The 17,747-nt window shown below is 34.4% G+C and overlaps 1 protein-coding gene across 5 annotated transcripts in view; it reads left to right on the top strand.

Annotated features, from left to right (window-relative positions):
• UBR1 (ubiquitin protein ligase E3 component n-recognin 1) overlaps positions 1–17,747 on the top strand; it is a 73,028-nt gene that overhangs the window by 11,144 nt on the left and 44,137 nt on the right. For 3 of the 5 annotated variants that reach the window (XR_010651399.2, XM_065838415.2, XM_065838413.2), the window contains exons 2-12: positions 189–445; positions 2,535–2,613; positions 4,728–4,838; positions 10,417–10,547; positions 11,055–11,196; positions 12,750–12,812; positions 13,136–13,259; positions 15,117–15,224; positions 15,674–15,762; positions 16,513–16,611; positions 17,274–17,431. Coding sequence is in view for 4 of the 5 variants with exons in the window: in XM_065838415.2 (XP_065694487.1) it covers positions 189–445; positions 2,535–2,613; positions 4,728–4,838; positions 10,417–10,547; positions 11,055–11,196; positions 12,750–12,812; positions 13,136–13,259; positions 15,117–15,224; positions 15,674–15,762; positions 16,513–16,611; positions 17,274–17,431 (1,361 nt within the window). In the remaining variant the exon portion in view is untranslated. The remainder of the gene's footprint in view (positions 1–188; positions 446–2,534; positions 2,614–4,727; positions 4,839–10,416; positions 10,548–11,054; positions 11,197–12,749; positions 12,813–13,135; positions 13,260–15,116; positions 15,225–15,673; positions 15,763–16,512; positions 16,612–17,273; positions 17,432–17,747) is intronic. The other 2 variants (XM_065838416.2, XM_065838414.2) reach the window with 1 other exon arrangement.

The following is a 17,747-nucleotide window of genomic DNA, read 5'->3' as shown; positions in this document are numbered from 1 at the left end:
TACTGTGGTGGCTACAGAAAGGAAACTAGCAGAGAAATTCTTGGGAACCATGCTTTCTTGGGTTTTATTGCTCACAGAACTGACTTCTGATGTGGAAAAGAATTCTGGATTCACGGAAGTGCTTAATTCTATTTTCTTTAAATTTGTTTATTCAGTAACATTTTTCCTTGTGTGTACTTTTCTTGCAGTGGTGTGATGAAAGATTCAACTTCCAAGCTACGTTTTTACAGTGCTTGGCAAAACATGTGCCAAATATTTACTCAGCTGAAATGGACCCCTTGGTGGAGAAACAAGAAGAAATGGTCCAGGCAGCAATATTATACCCCCTGGAATGCTACTTGTTTGGGGAAGACCCAGATGTATTCCTGGAGAAACTACAACAGAGTGGAACCTCCCAGCTCTGTGGGAAAGTGTTCAAAGGAGGGGAGACAACATACTCTTGCAGGTAAGAATGGAGGTAGACTATCAAGAATGTTCTGATGTGAGGGAATGTAGCAAAGTAGTTTAATAAAATCAATTGAGTCGCTAACTAGTTATCGCTTGTGTCATGGTAGGTCTTTGCTTAGCTGACAGTGGCATTTGCTTCACATTTCAAACCACTTTAGAGTGAGGAAAATTGCGTATGAAAAGCAAGCTCTGGCAGAGAAATGGGGAAGGGAATGGAGAGGATACTAAAGGTACTGAAAGCCATTGGTTAAAAAGATTGGATGATAGGATATGGGCTCTGTACCTGAACTGGGGGAGAGCAGGCATAAAAATCTGTGCACTGTACAATTTTAACCGTTTCAAAGTCTGAAACAGAATCCAGCATTTCTGAGCATCATCAGTGCTTTGCTTAAGCAATAGCTTTGTGACCAATGGTCATGTTTTCGCCTTCTTTCTCATCCCGGAGTATATTAAAGATGGCAGCCCATTGATTTGATATAATGTATTTTATTAATTCATATTAATACAAATAATTAATACGAATAGTATGATTAATAACAATATAAAAATGCCAGAGGTCTTTCTCGTGGATGTAAAGATTGCAAATGTGCATGCTATCGATATGATGCTATTGCTATACTGTTCTGTAGTTTTCAGTTTATTTTAAAAACCTAGAAAATTTCATCAGAAATACCAAAAGCATATTATTAAGGATGAAGAATAAATATTTTTATGGATAAAAAATCCAGCCCTCAGAATTTTGGAAATGTCAAAATGAAAGCTCTCTGTAAACTTTATGAATTACACCGTAAGGTTGTTATAAATTGCAGACTCTTCAGCTTTTTTTAGGAGTAAGTTAGTGTTGTGTGTGAAAGGAGAATGGTGTTTGAGTAAGTCCTTACGTGTTTGTTAGAAAGTGTGTAGTGAATGCAACATAGGATTGTATGAAGGAAAAGGATGGTCAAGGCCATTTAGTGCTGCTGTAACAGGAATAATTCTGTTCCTACCTTTGCAGAGTTCATGTATGATAGCAGGCAAAAAGACAAAGCTGTATTTCCTGGAGGTGGTCTCTTTTTCTTTTTTTTTTAGAGTTCCTGTCTTGCAAAAATGAGGTAGTATTTATGCAAGATGCTGTACTTACTACTACAACTGAAGCTGAATATATGTTTGCTTTAGGCTTCTAAAATGCTAAAAATAATAAATACTCTGAAATACAAAATTCTAAATGTCTTGGATTGGGCATTCAAATCTAGTAGGCACTTCTGGCTTAATTTTTCTTACTTTTAACTCGTCTTGCAGTACAATAATTCTTCACTAACCTGCACTTATTATCATAATGATAATTATAATCTAAAGATTTGAAAGGAAATTAGTTCTGTAGGAAGAATTACCATACTGTTTTTGTTGTATTGTAAAGGAGGCTTGAACTAGGTGTTGAATAGTGTCATAAACCAGAAAACTTGATGTATTGTCATTTAACACCTGTCATTTACATTTTGCATAGAATGAAACAGCACTTTAAAAAGACTGACTGTGTTCTAAAGGGTGGGGAAAGCAATGTCAAAAACCGTAGGTACGTTTAGCATAGAAAAAAATGGAATTAGGTTGCGCATGAGTATCATTCTGGATTTTCAGGTATTTGAATGCATGACTCAAACTGTCGAAACTAAATTTCAAGGTATACATTCTTTGGTTTGTTTTGTAATGGAATTGTCTTTAGATTTTAACTTCTGTTTTAAAAGTTACAAATATAACCTAGCAGAAGTGTAGCAAAAGCTTCATTAGCAAACTGGCTACAGTTGTTGAAAACAATAATGGAGGCTACCTCAGAGTCATGGTTTTTAATAGCTACTTATTCTTAGCAAAACCAGAAGTATGTTAGCAACGAGTTTTGAAAGTGGGAATCAAGCATGTTTCTGTTTGAGTACATGGTTCAAGCCCAACTAGATTTGCTTTCATCTTCTTACTGTGATGTGGAGTAGCCAATGCTTTTATAATTTGAATTTGGTTTTAATATCTGTTTTGTTTTCAGAGCAGGATTTTCTTTTGTGCATGAAAAATCTATGTGCTTGTTTTAGAAAGTTTTTGAGTTCCCATTTTTGTTGCAGAGACTGTGCAGTTGATCCAACTTGTGTGCTCTGTATGGACTGCTTCCAGAATAGCATTCACAAGAACCACCGGTACAAGGTAGAAAAATATTATATGAAGAAACTGTACTTGTAGCTTTAGAGAAGATTTTTTGAGGACATAATAAACTGCAAATAAAACACTAGTCGTTTTTAGTTAAAAAAAAAAAAATCTAGGATTTACTAATTAGTTAATTATCTTTCATGTTTCTAACTATGTAAAGCCTCATTTAAGAGCAGTAAATTTCTAATTCAAGAACCAAAGGATAAGGGAGTGTTTATGAATGCATACATTGTTATTCTCTTTGGCAATATCACAGAAGGGTATGTCAGAGGAAAAAGCTGTGACCGAAAATGACAGTCCTGTACTGAGTCCTGGTCAGTACCATTTGGAATTTTAGACTGAGTGTGCATATCTCAGGGTCATTACATCAGAACTTATGTCACTGGTGCAGTCTCTCCATTTCCACTCTGTTCCTCCATTTAGATTTGCATAAACAACTTTGTGCTTAAGTGTGGGCTGTGCAAAAGTTAAAACAAATGTTAAGCATCAATTTTTTAATGAGGAGGTAGTTCTAGAGCAGGATCATGTCTTTCTGATATAATTCTGATTATTTTTGAACCAAATCTATGTTATCTTTGAGAGATTCCCATGCTTTAATTAGAGAAGGATCTTTTAAATAGCTCTTAGCTAACTCACTGCATAAATTGTCATCTACTGTTTCTTTCCCAGGCCCCGTTTTTCACTTGCCCTCTTCACTGAGACCTCTGTAATTTCAACAGCCTTGGGGCAGAAATGGAGAACAATATATTAAGTATAATTTTTAAAGCTGCTCTAACTCTCCTTGCAAGAGGCAATAAAATATACAGAAATATTATGTATTAAATTTAATTATCTTTCATAAACAAAAAGTGTGCTCGATCCTTTTTTTTGCAGCTATTCCTCTATTAATTGACATGACATCCATTTAAGAAGTTTGTCTTCTGTTACTGATTGGTCATACCCTTTAAGTGGGTATGTTTAAAAAAGAGACAGCTTAGAAGAGAGTCCTAGCAATTTCAAAATTAACTGGGACTAAAATACAATATTCAGCCCCTCTGTTTAAGTCTTTGTATACTGATCTGAAAATGTATTGCAAATATTGATGCAAAGACATAAAAAACTACTTGGATAATGCAAATGTAACTTCCATACACACATGCATGAACACACACAGTTTAGAGGGATAAGATGGAAACCAGACAATAATTTGGAATTACAACTGAGCTGAGAAGCTGTTGTCTTTTCCCTGTTTTTCAGTAACATCTTCAGGCAAAACATCAGCCTTGGAAATAGGTAGTCAGATGGAAGCAGATTTGCCGCATTTCCATTTTAAAGATGTAGTCTAAAGTATACAGATTACTCTTTGTATAGTTTCATAGAATAATTTAGGTTGTAAGGGACCTTAAGGAGGTCACCTAGTCCCACCTCCTGCTCAAAGCACGTCTAATTAGATCAGGTTATTTTTAAATGTGTCATGTAAATAACAAATTTTTTAATGTCTTTTTAGTGGGTCACTTAGTGTTTTTGTAATTATTTTAGGATTGGAGACTTAGAATAGTCTAAGGATAATTATTTTTGCCTCAGTTTTGCCTGAACTTTTTGCCAAAGTGAAGGGTCAGAATTTGTGCTTTTCGTAAAATATAATGCAAAATTAAAGTTGCAAGAGTGTATTTATATGCTGGTTATATCTTATTTTCTTTGGCTAGAAGTGGAGGTACTACTAAACATCTGTGTAATATATGATTTTTAGATTGTTTTCAAACTTTACTGAGTAACTTGTAGACAAGGCATTAAGCACATTTGCTGTAATTTTGCTAATGAACCCAAAAACTATTATTTTGCCATTTATGAAATGCTTATTCATCAGTCATAGGCTTTTTCACCTGCTTTCTACCTGAATTTGCTTAAGACTTGCATAATTTTTGCAGTGACAATTGTATTTCCTCCTTTATTTTCTGCTCAAAAAGTTTACATTTTTTTCTCCCACTCCCCCCATAAGTCTGTGGCAAGTCTGTTGGTTATGCAGTGACTTGTATTTTGTAAGTAGGTATTTATACTTGGTTTTGACATTTTTATTTTACTCTTGCTTTTTATATGCATGTTTCATGGATGAAACACGTATTTTTTTACAGATGCATAGCTCCACCGGAGGTGGATTTTGTGACTGTGGAGATACAGAGGCGTGGAAGGCTGGACCGCTGTGTACTAAACATGAACCTGGAGCATCAGGTTCTGCAAAAGAAGTAAGAATATTGCTTAAAGTGAAAGAATAAATATTGTAAATATTGCCTTTTAAAAAAGAGTGCTTATTCCTGTGTATGAAAGTATGTATGGTGTATAATTCATGTTGCAGGTCTGATTGAGTTGAATCAGGATTTTCTTTGTCAAGGTGTTTGTGGTCAAACCTTATATGAGACATCTTTTATTTCCAAATAAAAGGCAAAACCAATAGAACAGTTCCCTCTACCTGTCTTGTGCGGTTCTGTCTTAGATTCAGAATTGAAGTTGCACTCTTGCTCTTTGCTATGTGTATTACTCAGTTCATATTTACAAATAATTAGTCTCCCAGTGGCTGCTAAATGTTTAGATATAGTTACTTGATTTTAATAATATTTTATCTTTTCCACTTTACTGCATTACTGAACACTTTCTTTTTGTCAGTTACTTCTGGTGTGTTATCTGTCACTATGACTAAAATGAGACCCTATGCTTGAAAACTGACCTCTTATGCTAGGATGTCTCATGCTTATTTTACCTCATAAAGCAGAATATCAATGAGAAATGCCATCTTATAAGTAGTTCTCAAAGAGAATATAGGCAAATCAGTTGCTTCAGGTAACATTGTTTTTTCTGAGTCCTACATTCTGAGTAAAGCAGGGGGAAAGACCTTAGCATTTGTCATTGCAAATAGACTCCTAATTTCTCCTTGTTTTGTTGCAAAAGTACTGTTCTTCATATCCAGCAAAAAAATCAAATGGAACACGAATAAAGACACTGGTCTTACAGAAAAATGAGACAAAGTTTTCCCTCACCTGTTCATCCTTCAAAAAACCATGAACCTTAGTGGATTTCAGAAATAAAAATAGTTGAAGCTCCAAGAAGGGGTGATCTGATTGGCACTTGGAGCTTGTCACTGTAATGCTCACCTGCTTCTACTTCAGTAAAAACTGTTCTGCTGTGCAGTGCTTATCCCTGAGTATTGAGCTATGTGATACATGTGTGAGGCTGATACCTACTTATTACTTATAAAAACCTGTAATCAAAAGAACCAAATCATTTCCACAATATTAAAATACCCGAAATATCTGCAATAGGGTTAATTTTACTGCCATCACCATTACTATTTTACATATGTGTTTAATACTTTTTCCAGCACATTCTAGGGGTGCTTCCAGAATAAGAAACCAGCACCGTTCCTCTTTGAAAAGTATTAGTTTTTGTCCTTGCTTTCAGAAGGAAAATAGGATTTTTTTTTTTAATGGTAGATTCCTGGCACTGTTAATAAGGACATATGGGAGAGCAGACGCAATTTTCCTACCAGCTTCAAAGCTGCCTTTGGATACTATGGAAACTTGTTAAGATGCTTGGTATCAGATTCCTAGCTGATTGCTGAGAGGTCCTTATCATATCATGAGGAGAATTTAGCAATGGTCTTAAGACAAAATATTCAGATGTCAGTTATTAATTATTCTTCCACTTGAAAATTTTTTTCAGCCACAGCATCTCCATTGCTCCTAGATAAGTGATTACTTTTGCGTCAGGTGACTCGTTTGTCCAGTTCATCTTTCAGACAGTAGCTAGCATACGTTACGGATTTCATCTGTGATGGCTCACAAAAAAATAATCACACCAATACCTGGATGAATGTGGACCTAGGCACATTAAGAACTTTAACAAAGAGATTCTAAACAATATAGATGGTATTTCCCAGCTTTAAAATTTATGTCTCTGTATGAGATCTTCTAACAGCTGTTTCAGCACTTTACTTTTGAGAATAGTAGTACTTTTTGGTTTCAGCAACTCTGACCAGCGTCCATAAAATGGTTTATGAAATGTTGACTTCCTGCAAAGGAAACTGTTTCTCTGTGAGGTATGGATTTTGATCTCACAGATCTGGTATTTGCATCTGTAACAGCATATTCTGCTTTTTACCTCCCTTTCCTTTAAAACAGCTTTTTCATAACAATAAAAGTATCAAAAAACAAATGGTAGGAAAAACACCAAAACCTTTATCAAAATTTTACCCAAAAGCTGTTTCACTGTTGTTAAAGATCACAATGTTCAAATTTTGTGGGCTTTTTTTCAAAACCAAAGCTTGAGAGGAAACTTCATTCATTCAGGGTCCACAGCATTTCATTTCTGTTTGCATGAAGATAAGCTGCTCAGAATATGCTTCAGGCCATTTGTATCCAATGGAGATAAGGCTAAAGGATAGATCACATCTATAATGACAGCAGCTAGCACAGTATCTCTTGGTTTTAAACTTTGTTGAGAACTGTAATTATACCTGTGATGTTAAGGGAACAGGGAACCTCCCATGCTTCTTCATGTAATATTTCCTCTTCCAGTCTCTGATAAGGTCTTTGGTTGGTTTGCAGTTAATTTGTCTGATCATCACTTCTGTCATGGAGTTGTGAGAATCCAAAGCTGTGTTGCAACTGATGTCAAGTAAACTGGAACATACTCCTATGATGGGTGCTACCTGAGAGTTGTCAATGATAGAAAACATATAATTAGACAATTATTTGAATTTGGAGAAGTAGAAAGTTACTTGTTACAGTAGTTTTGTTGTCAATATATATAGTTACTGTGCAGTCAGTATATGTAGACTCTCTTGTAAAAGGGCAGAAGTACAACCACTACAGTAATGAAATGCATCAGTACATTAATATATACTAGACGTAGCTATTTGCTAGATTGCATTGCATGACCGTCTTCCTTTTTTAATAAAAGACTTGTCTGTCAGGGATTTTTTTATGCTGAAGAGGCTCATGGATTTATGGATTGCCTCATAGTTTGTTCTCTGTTCTGAGAATCAAGGACATTCATAATGTAGGAGTTTTCTCAGCATACAGTGCTTATTAAATGAGTTGCAAGGTACATTTGGAACAGACATTTTGCATATTTCTTTTTCAGCATATTTTCTGATAGTGTAGCAGTTTATCACATGCTTGTCAAACAAAAAGCACTCTTTTCCAGAGGATTCTGAGCGGTATTCCTTTAATTACTCTGAAGTGCAGAGGATATATTATGTTAGGCAGTTCATAAACTTACTCTGATCAAGTAAGAGCGAACAAGAAGAGGGGTCTGTTTGCAGCATGTTTGTCTGCTATGCAGAACATGGTAAAGATGTGCTTGGGAACTGTCTGTTATTTTTAAAAGGTAAGTTAAGTTTAGAGTCTGATCTACAGAATGACCTGCTTTTAAAAATGGGCCCTTAGTAGAGGACAGGTTTCAATCTACAAGATCGAAGATAAGCACCAGAGTTTTGAGTATTAGTAAAATACAGTATCAGTGCAAAAATCCTAACTGAACCTTAGTTTTGTTTTGTTTTTGTTTTTCAAAAAAGTTTTACGTTGAGGAGATATTTACAAAACTTACTATGTTTGTAATATGGAGCTCAGAAAAGCAGTCCTTCATTTTGGAATCCCAACTCCAGACTTCTAGGAGTCATCCATTCCTTATTGATTCCAAATTAGTGTCTTCACTCTGCCAGAAATATAAAAACCTTTTTGCCTGAATGTATCCTTAAAAACAGATAATTTTAAGATTTTATGGCTGAGATTAAGTAAAAATACTCCCCAGGCACATGTTTTTTTTTTTTAGAAAGGTTATTAGTTGTTTTTAGATATCTGAACATACTTTGTTCATTCTTCCAGAGGTTTGTTGTATGAAGCTTTACCTGAGACTTAAATACCTACATATTTTGGGGCATAGTCCTGAGGAAATTTTATTTTTACCCTTTCAATTTACATTAGATGTGTCTTAATTTCGTTTACTGACTTCTCTTTATGTGGATACTGCATCATTTAACTTTTCAGTGTTTGTATGAGTGCAATCCCCACTTTTAATAGGTTGTAAATCCTTTGATGCGGTTTCCTTTGAGTTCTTCTACAGACCGAAGGAGAATGGCATGTCTTACTACAGGTTCTTGATGAGAGTGTCTTTGTGCACAGCTTTATATTTTCCTCCAGCTGCATAATTTTTGTGTAATGTATGTTAATGCTTAAAAAGCCAAACTGTTAAGAAATGCTGAAAAAAAATTAGTATATTTACAACTCAGTTCAATTAGAATATTCTTAGCACTATGTTGGTTTTTTTTTTTTTATTCTGCTCCAAATTTTAAGATGATGATAGTTTTGTCGGTCTGGGAAAAATCAGTGCCTCAGACATTTACATTCTTCATTATCAAGACTTAGCACAAGCTTATCCAAAATTAAGTATGTACACACAGGCATATTTGTAGACCATGATTTCATTAGCAGACATTTTAGATAGTACATTTGACTCCAAATTATTCTCCTAATGCAGAGACAACAGTCAGAAAACTGTTGTTCAGAGATTTGGAAGCAATTGGTCATGTTAATGCATTTTTACTTCTCTTCCACTACATTTTTAGGTTTTCTATCATATGGACACAATATGATTTTTTTTTTTAAGTAATCTGCTTCATAAATGGATGATTGTGACTGTATAGTTGATTTAAGAAGTTTTCAAGAACATGATGCTTAGCCATATTAAACACGTCACTCTCTCTGTTTTCTTATATTCAATGTCTGTCAGATTGTGTATTCCAGAGGTGAGTTCCCTTAGTACTTTAGGATTAAAAGTCACATTTGAAAAGCTTTATTCTTGGAAAGCATCTTTACCGGAGTGACAAAAGATGAGAAACCAACATGTATTCAGATTTTGTAGGCAGTTTGGGTGATCCTACAATTATAGGTAACTTTGTGTAAATACTCTAGAAAATATCAGCCTCTGTTTCTGAGTCATATTTTATATGAAACTACTGGATTTGGTTGCATTAACATTGATAACAAGGTTATATATCATTTATACATGCATATGCTGAATGGAAGGTGGTATGTCATCGGGGCCTTTGGATTAAAGCCCTCTTGTCACACAATGGCTTTGCAATGTATCTGTATCTTGTTTCCTGCATATTGATTGCTTCATTATGAAGTACAGATCTGGTAATTATTTTCTTAGTTTATAACCTTACTTTTTCTCCTGCTTAAATGCTTTTGGAAAGGATTAATAATGTTACATGTAGACAATTCACTTAATGACCTTTATCCGGGTAGATGGGAAATGTGTGAGTTCACAGGGATGTTTTGAATTATTTCTAGAGCTGGGATGAGGTCTCTGAAAAGAACAGTTAGGTTTCCTTGGATGATTCTGTTTGAGGAGTGTCAGAAATGTTTGACAGAATACCTACACAGGCAATGCAGGGGAAGAATTTTTGTCTGGTGTGCAAACTTTTAATATCTTGAGGTGTACAGAAAGCTGTTAACCAGCTTTTTAAAACTTTAGTTAAAAAAGAAAAAAAGAAGCTTCCTAATGCATTTCGTGAGACATTTTGTAGTCTTTTGCTAGATAAAAACTGGATGTGTTAAAAAAGGTAGATGAAACCATTGGAATACTACTGAGAGCCCTTAGGATGAAATAATTTTGAAGATAAGAAATTAGGTGAGATTAGTTTACTTGAAAATAATGAAAAGGCTAATTCCCTGAAACAAATATAGCAATAAGGTATTCTGCCAACTCTTTTTTCATTTTAAAAATTTATTTTCCATATTAATATTATCTCTTCTCTTACAGAATTCTGGATGTCAGTTGAAGGAAGAAATCATGGAGCACTCTAGGAGAGTGTTTCCCTCGGTGATAAAATACATTGTAGATATGCTTGTATGGGAAGAAGAGAAGGAACTGCCTCCGGAGCTTGTAATTAGGTAGGGAGTATTTTCAGCTTTCTCTTCAAGGTGTTAGAAACTTGGATAATAATTTTGTCTGTGGTATTCTTACGCTTCTGCAAACATATTAGTGCCAAAATTCCCTGTAAACAGCATTGTAGCATTTTTGACCTATGGTTATATAGAGAAAATCTTTTGATACTTCATGAAAAAAGCAATGTTTGTGCTCCATCCAAATGGGAAAAGACTGTTGTGTGTCATGTTAAAAAGACAAATGAGATCATAAAATAGCAGTGAGAGGAAATAATGGAATAATCAAGTAACTCTTTTGTACTTTGCATGTGGTTTCTGTGGCTTATTCTGGTATAGGTGGTGGGGGATATTTTGTATGTGTCTTGGACATGAGGAACATGCTTAATTTTCTTCTACAATTCTTTCTGTTTGACATTTCTCTCAAGTTATCAAGTGAGCTGTTGCTTTTATTGGGTAGGATACTATTTACAATTTTGTTTTTATTTGTATGATGATATGTTGGCTTTTTCCCAGTAGAGAGAAGGTAGACAGCTACTACTGTGTCCTTTTCAATGATGAACATCATTCTTACGATCATGTCATCTATAGCCTGCAAAGGGCACTTGGCTGTGAACTCGGGGAAGCCCAATTGCATACTACTGCCATAGATAAAGAGGTCAGTTCATTCTGGATATGGAAGAGTCACTTTTTAATCATTAAGAAGTGCTATTATAGTCTCTTGATCATAGAATCTTTGGTTTTGGGATGCTGGAGCTTGAGGAGAGAAAACGACATGTTGCAGAGTAACTGTTAATCAGCAATTGCTTCAAGGAGGTTTTTCTTCAGGCCAAAACCCAGTTTCTTGAGAAAGGAAGGAGCTGATTTATCTGAAGATGCTCCTTTCATGTTTGGCATGTTTTCTTCATTTTCTTTACCTTTTTTTTCTTCTCAGTTAAGATTAATGTTTTACTTTCATGGTATTTGTCTGACAAATATACAAGTCAGCAATAAGCATATTCACTTATATTTAATCGGAAAAATACTTTACATTTTGCAAGAATTTGTGCCCATTCTGGCTCAGACTTCATTTGAAAATCTTAAAACTTCAAAATAAGCAAATAAAACCCGGAAGAATTCATGAAGGAATGTGGGTGCACCTGACAATTTCACTGCTTCATTTTTTGAAGTAATGTCCTGTGCCAAGGCTTTCAGCTAGTAATGTGATTTTAAATTTTTTTCCCATAATGGAGAAAAAAGCATGATCAGTGTTTGAATTATATTAATTGCAACCACATTTTTTTACCTCACAAAAATAGAAAACTTACATGTGTTCAGCGATAGACACTTTGGCTATAGATGTATATGCGTTTGTTGTATACTTACATATAAAACATCTTACTAATATTAGAATTCCTTTTTAAATGAAAGTTTGGTTGTATTTAGTTAGTAGTGTCAGTCTTAGTGTAATTACAGAGCTTGTCCTGCAGTTGCAGGTTTTGTAAAATATGTATATACATCCATACTTATAGGGGAACATTTAAAGGTTTCTATTATGAAGGTTCCCTTTGCTTGAAACCTAAATTTTAGATCCAGAGTTGACGAGAGTTTTCATTGTACAAAGCACCTGCTACACCACAGGGCTAGGTTATATTGTTTTAATTGTAGCAGTCCCATAACATACAGGTACTTCCTCTCTTCTTGTGTGCAACTCTGCTATGTAGAGACCTTGTTTTGGAAGTCCAGACTTCTGATTTCCTTTGAGTGGAATTTGAGGTCTAAGTTGGACCTGTTGTTGGCTTTATTGAAAAAACTGTCAAACCCACACTTATAATATACCCTGCTATTTAATATACAGAAGTAAGAAATAGTAGGAAAGATTGTAAAAAAGTAAATCAGGATGTGTGCACTTTGTGCTAGGAAGAAAGCTGGTTTAGTTTGTATTTAAAGTAATCTGCAGAAATCCCTTTTGTCTCTTTTTATGTGTGTGTGAACTTTCCTTATCTCATAATATTAAGATCCCCAGAATTTGTTGTTCTGTTGTTAATATAATTATAACAGTTTTTTTAATAAGGATGATGATGTAAGTTTTTATCTGCTTCTAGATGTCTAAAAGCACCATGAGTGATATTGCTCCATGTTTTTATTTTGAGTCTAAAAAACATAACAAGGATCAGGGTTGTGACATTTTGGTTTTATGTTGGTCTCATGCTCAGTATTTTCTTTGAACAGGGTCGTAGAGCTGTTAAGGCAGGACATTATGCCTCTTGTCAGGAAGTAAAAGAAGAAATCAAGGTAACTGCCTAAGATATTTTTCTCATTTAAAAAACAAATCAACCTCATAATTATTAATACTGAAGACTTATTTGTTTGCTGTACAGTCTTTAACTTAGTACTTCCGTGCTTTTATAACCTGCCTGTGAACTTTTTGAAATGTAATTTATGCCACCACATTTGGTATAGGAAGGTATCTTCAGAAATAAAATGTAAAAATGATTTATTTTTTTGTTAGGGTTTGCCGCTAACATGTGCTTGGGAGGTGTAATGAGTGCTAAAGACAAATATGAAAATTCATGTTATCTTGATTTTATGTCAACTAATATTTACCTGACTCCTAGAGGCATTCTGAAAATGTTTCCCAACGACCACTTCATGTGGAGGTTCTGCACGCCGATGTTATGGCTCACCAGAAGTTTGCCTTGCGCCTCGGTTCTTGGCTGAACAAACTCATGAGCTATTCAAGTAAGCATAACTGATTTTTGTTACAATAATGCCATGTCAGTATTTGAATGGCTAATTCTCTTAAAAAAATACCTTTAGCCATGTTATATATGGTATTCCCTTATTAAAGTATCTTCACATTCCTCCAAATTAATAAATAATACAGTGGTATGGGCACTGGTATCCATCAGTATGGTTATGAATAGCAGTACTTTTCTGTTCCTTCTTCCTTCTTTCCCTGCTTGAGCTCCATCTGTTCCTCTAGAAGTTTTATTACCCTCAGTTTCAGCATCACAGGCCTTATTTCAGTGGCTTTGCTTAAAAGCTGTTCTCTGCCATGCTGTTGGAAGGCTGTAGAACATCTGCATCAGTGAAAGCATATATCCTCTGCTCGAATTAATTCCTGCTTCAGATTTGATAGCTGTGATTAATTAGACTGTCAGTCAAACAAACAAATAAAAGTCTTAATTTAAAAATTTGTCCAGTAGTAGAAAGTCTGTTTTGAGCTTTCAAACTTTGTTCTTGTGTTTCATGCTCATGATTTTAAAGACAAGTTCTGAATCAATCTAACTTTCATTTCTCTTACTATATTTTGTCATACCTGTGTTTTGTGAAACCAAGCCATTATGAAATTTATTTCCACTGTACAAATATGTGTAGATTAAGCTCTACTCACTGCTTATCCTCCTCTTGATAGGCTAAATCTGTTGTTCTGCTTTATACTTTTTTTTTTTTTTTTTTTTTAATTCCCCCGCCCTGAATGCTTACTTTCTGATCTTCCCCTAGGAATGCAGATATCAGAATTGTACCCTTTTATAATCCTTTACAATCTTTTACACATTTTCGCTTTCTGTTCTTTTCAACTTCGTATTTATTTCACTGATGGTATTTTCTTGCTGATCTGAGTTGCTCAGACAGTTCTTTTAATTGGTACAAAGTTTTGACTGTGTGATGGTTTATATCAGGGTTTCTATAGAAAGTTTGAATTTTATCCATATTTTTCTTCCTAGATATTTTTTCTTATTACTTTCAATTTTACAAGATTATTTAAAACACCAAGTGCTTATTATTCAGCTCTTGACTCAGTGAGTATAGACAAGTTGGTGTCAGTGCCTCAACAAATCCCTAAAATTTTAGATTTTTAGCTGATGAGAGACGCTAAAACTAAAAAGAAGTCTCCCATGTTGGGTGTAGCATTGTGGATTAGGAAATTGTTATAGGTTAACTGATACTTTGATATATTTTATGAGAGTCTGGTGGTTCCTATTCTTTTGCTGGTTTTGCTTCCAGTGGTAGAACATGGATCAAGAAGGACTCAATACTATTTATTTCTAGGTTGTCAGGAATTGATCCATGACAGTCTACTTTTCCTTTTGAAATTAGTAATGTAAGAGCTCATTTCTGAATCTGAGTAACTCATGGGTGACTGATATGTTGATCCCCAGAACTGCTTCAGCAATTCCTGTATTTACTGAGGTGCGAGAAAATATAAAAGAATGTTCTGAAATTCTGCAAAAGACTGACTTGCAGGGACCAGCTTAAACTTTCCTAGCCTGCGTGTTTCTGTGCTGACATAGTGAACTCTTCCTATGGATCTGCTTTGCTAAGCTGTCGAAATGTTTTGATTTTAAAATACTCTTTTCTGTCATTGGATTTGCGTAATAAAGTAGGTAAGAATAACAGGAAGAAATTAGTAAGGAGAGGGTATGTGGGAGTATGTTTGCTGAGAGAAAGCATAGCTAAAAGATAATTTGGACTTAAGTGCCTTTTTTTACCTTTCTTTTTAAAGAACAAAGTTCAGTAGTTCTCATTTTGTTGGCTCATATAATTTAATTATTGAAGCATTCTTCTACAACTTTAGTAATTTTATCCCTGTAGGTGACTTCCGCCAGATCTTTTGTCAAATATGTCTCAAAGAAGAAGCTGGATCTGAAAAGCCATGCTTCATAAGCAAGTTGATGCTATGGGATGCAAAACTTCATAAAGGTTTGTGTATCCATGTTACTGTAAACTGCAGAGACAAATTAATTTTTTGTGTATGTAACAACTGTGTGAAAGTGAATGAGTGCTATGCTGGTGGAGTTACATTTGTTTAGATTTTTTATATTATGGTTTTTGACACATTTGCATGGCTGAGATAATTGATATTTTGGCTATGTATTTGCCTCCTAAATTTTTCCTGCTTTATATATTTTGAATAATCTTTTCACAAGGTGTAGTTTGACTATGAGTGATTTGAGGCTTATCATGTGTTTTAAATACATACCAATAAATGTTAAATATAGAAAAAAATATAGGAGTAACTTTGTTCATATACTTTGTAACTATTTCAGGGCTTTTAATGATTTTTAATTATAATTTAATAATCTGTTCTTTTCCAAAAAAGCTGCATCTCAGTACAATAAAGTGATGTGCATTGTATTGGCTTTTCACAGGGGCAAGGAAGGTTCTTCATGAACTCATCTTCAGTAGTTTTTTCATGGAAATGGAATACAAAAAACTTTTTGCTGTGGAATTTGTGAAGGTAAATGGTTATTTGTTTTTTTATGCTATGAATTCTTACTAGCTTTGTAAAATTTTCCACAATCCTGAAAATTGTTTCAATATAAATAATGAATTTTCAATAAGCAGAGCTTCAACAACTGGTTTAGCCTTTATAGAGTGTATTCCGATGTCATTGGTTTGTTCTTTATAATTATGTATGTATATATGCTCATTTTGAATGCAGTATTGTTAGTATTCTGTGTATCTTTTGAAATGGCAGATGAACTACAACTGAAACTGGTCTTTCTTTATAAAAATTAGATGCAATTTTAAAGAAATTTACTAAACATAAGTGGTTTTTGTATTAGGGTGAGCCTTTTTAATCCTGATAAAGTTGACCGGCACTTCAGAGTTTTATCTGGACTGAAAAAAAGCAAGCAAAGACTTACATTACTCACTGTACACACCTTTTATAGAGAGCTGTTGAATAACTATCCATGCTGTTCACTCCAGGAAGAAGACTTCCTTTCTAAAAAGTCAATATCTTTATTTATCCTTTTTTCAGATATTTAATGTCTTTTCCTAGGGAAGATTGGTTGTAGGAGAAAAAATATTTTTATTCCAGTCTGGCAGAACAGTTAGGTTTGTACTTATCTTCAGTATTAAGCCAGTGGGGCACATATATTAGAAATGAAGGACATTAAGATGCAATTACTGCGAACAAAAAAGGAAATGGTTTTAATTAACAGTTGCTATATTATTTTATTTCCCCAATATTCTCTTCTCCTAGTATTACAAGGCATTGCAAAAAGAATACATCAGTGATGATCATGACAGAGTTCTCTCTGTGACAGCACTCTCAGTTCAGATGTTCACCGTACCTACTTTGGTATGTACAGCCTGACTCGTCTGGAAATGTAGCTAGCAGTACCACCTTTGCAAACTGCTGTGCTTGGCAGACAGTCTTTATGCATTGCTGAGTTCAAAAGAAATTATTTTGAGATTTGTTAAGACCAATATGAAAGCAGGAGCTTAATTTGGTGGAAACTCATTACGGAAGACAGAGAGAATGCAAATAAGAAGAAGTTTTAGGCAGCGTCATTCTCTGTGTTAACTCTCTGTATGAACTTGCTGTTCACATTTACCTTCTGTGTAACTTAAAACACTTGAGGGGAGGGACCAAAAAAATGGTTACATGTGTTTTTGTGGGGGTGAAATATGTTAAATCCTGAGGCGTGGAAAGGATACCTGTGGGTTTAAAAGGTTGTATGTTTTTTGCCTGAAAAGCTAATGTAAAAGTCCTTTTATACGTGATCTTTCTAGAAAAAATAGCATGTCTGTTACCCTAAAGCTGTCAGAGTGAACATATATGCTAAATTCACAGAAACTGTGTTCACACCTGATAAATACTATTGGAGTTTTTGTAGCCTGGACTCTTTACAAATGCTTAAAATAATTTCTAATTAAAAAGTCTGGATTTAAAGGAAAAAATATTTTGACAGTTCTCTTCCACAAAAATAGGAAGAAAAACTTTTAATTTTCTTCTTGCAGGCCCGACATCTTATTGAAGAGCAAAACGTTATCACCACCATTACAGAGACACTCCTTGAAGTGCTTCCAGAGTACCTAGACAAAAATGACAAGTTCAACTTCCAAGGTTACAGTCAGGACAAGCTGAACCGCGTATATGCAGTAATATACGACCTCAGGTAAGTGTAATGCTAAGAAGCTTGAGCAGTTCTTCGAGAACTGGCATTAGGATGAGGTGTGTCAATTCAGGAATCTGATGATAAAACTGCTTTAAAAACAAACCCCTCGAAGACCCCACATGAAACTTTAATGTTTTATTTTTCAGTGGAAACTTAAAATTTTCAAATACCAAAGTTATATTCTGTAAAGATAATTTTTTATTATTTTCACTGATATCATTCCATATAACAATTGAATTAATAAACAAAATATATCTACTGTAAGATGGTAAAGCAAATTTGACTTCTATTCATTATAATTTTGGGAAAGTTGTAT

Source organism: Patagioenas fasciata, chromosome 5 (assembly GCF_037038585.1).
Source record: "Patagioenas fasciata isolate bPatFas1 chromosome 5, bPatFas1.hap1, whole genome shotgun sequence".
Lineage (NCBI taxonomy): Eukaryota > Metazoa > Chordata > Aves > Columbiformes > Columbidae > Patagioenas > Patagioenas fasciata.
The sequence above is the reverse complement of the archived record's forward strand: the minus strand, read 5'-3'. Positions and strand labels throughout refer to the sequence as shown.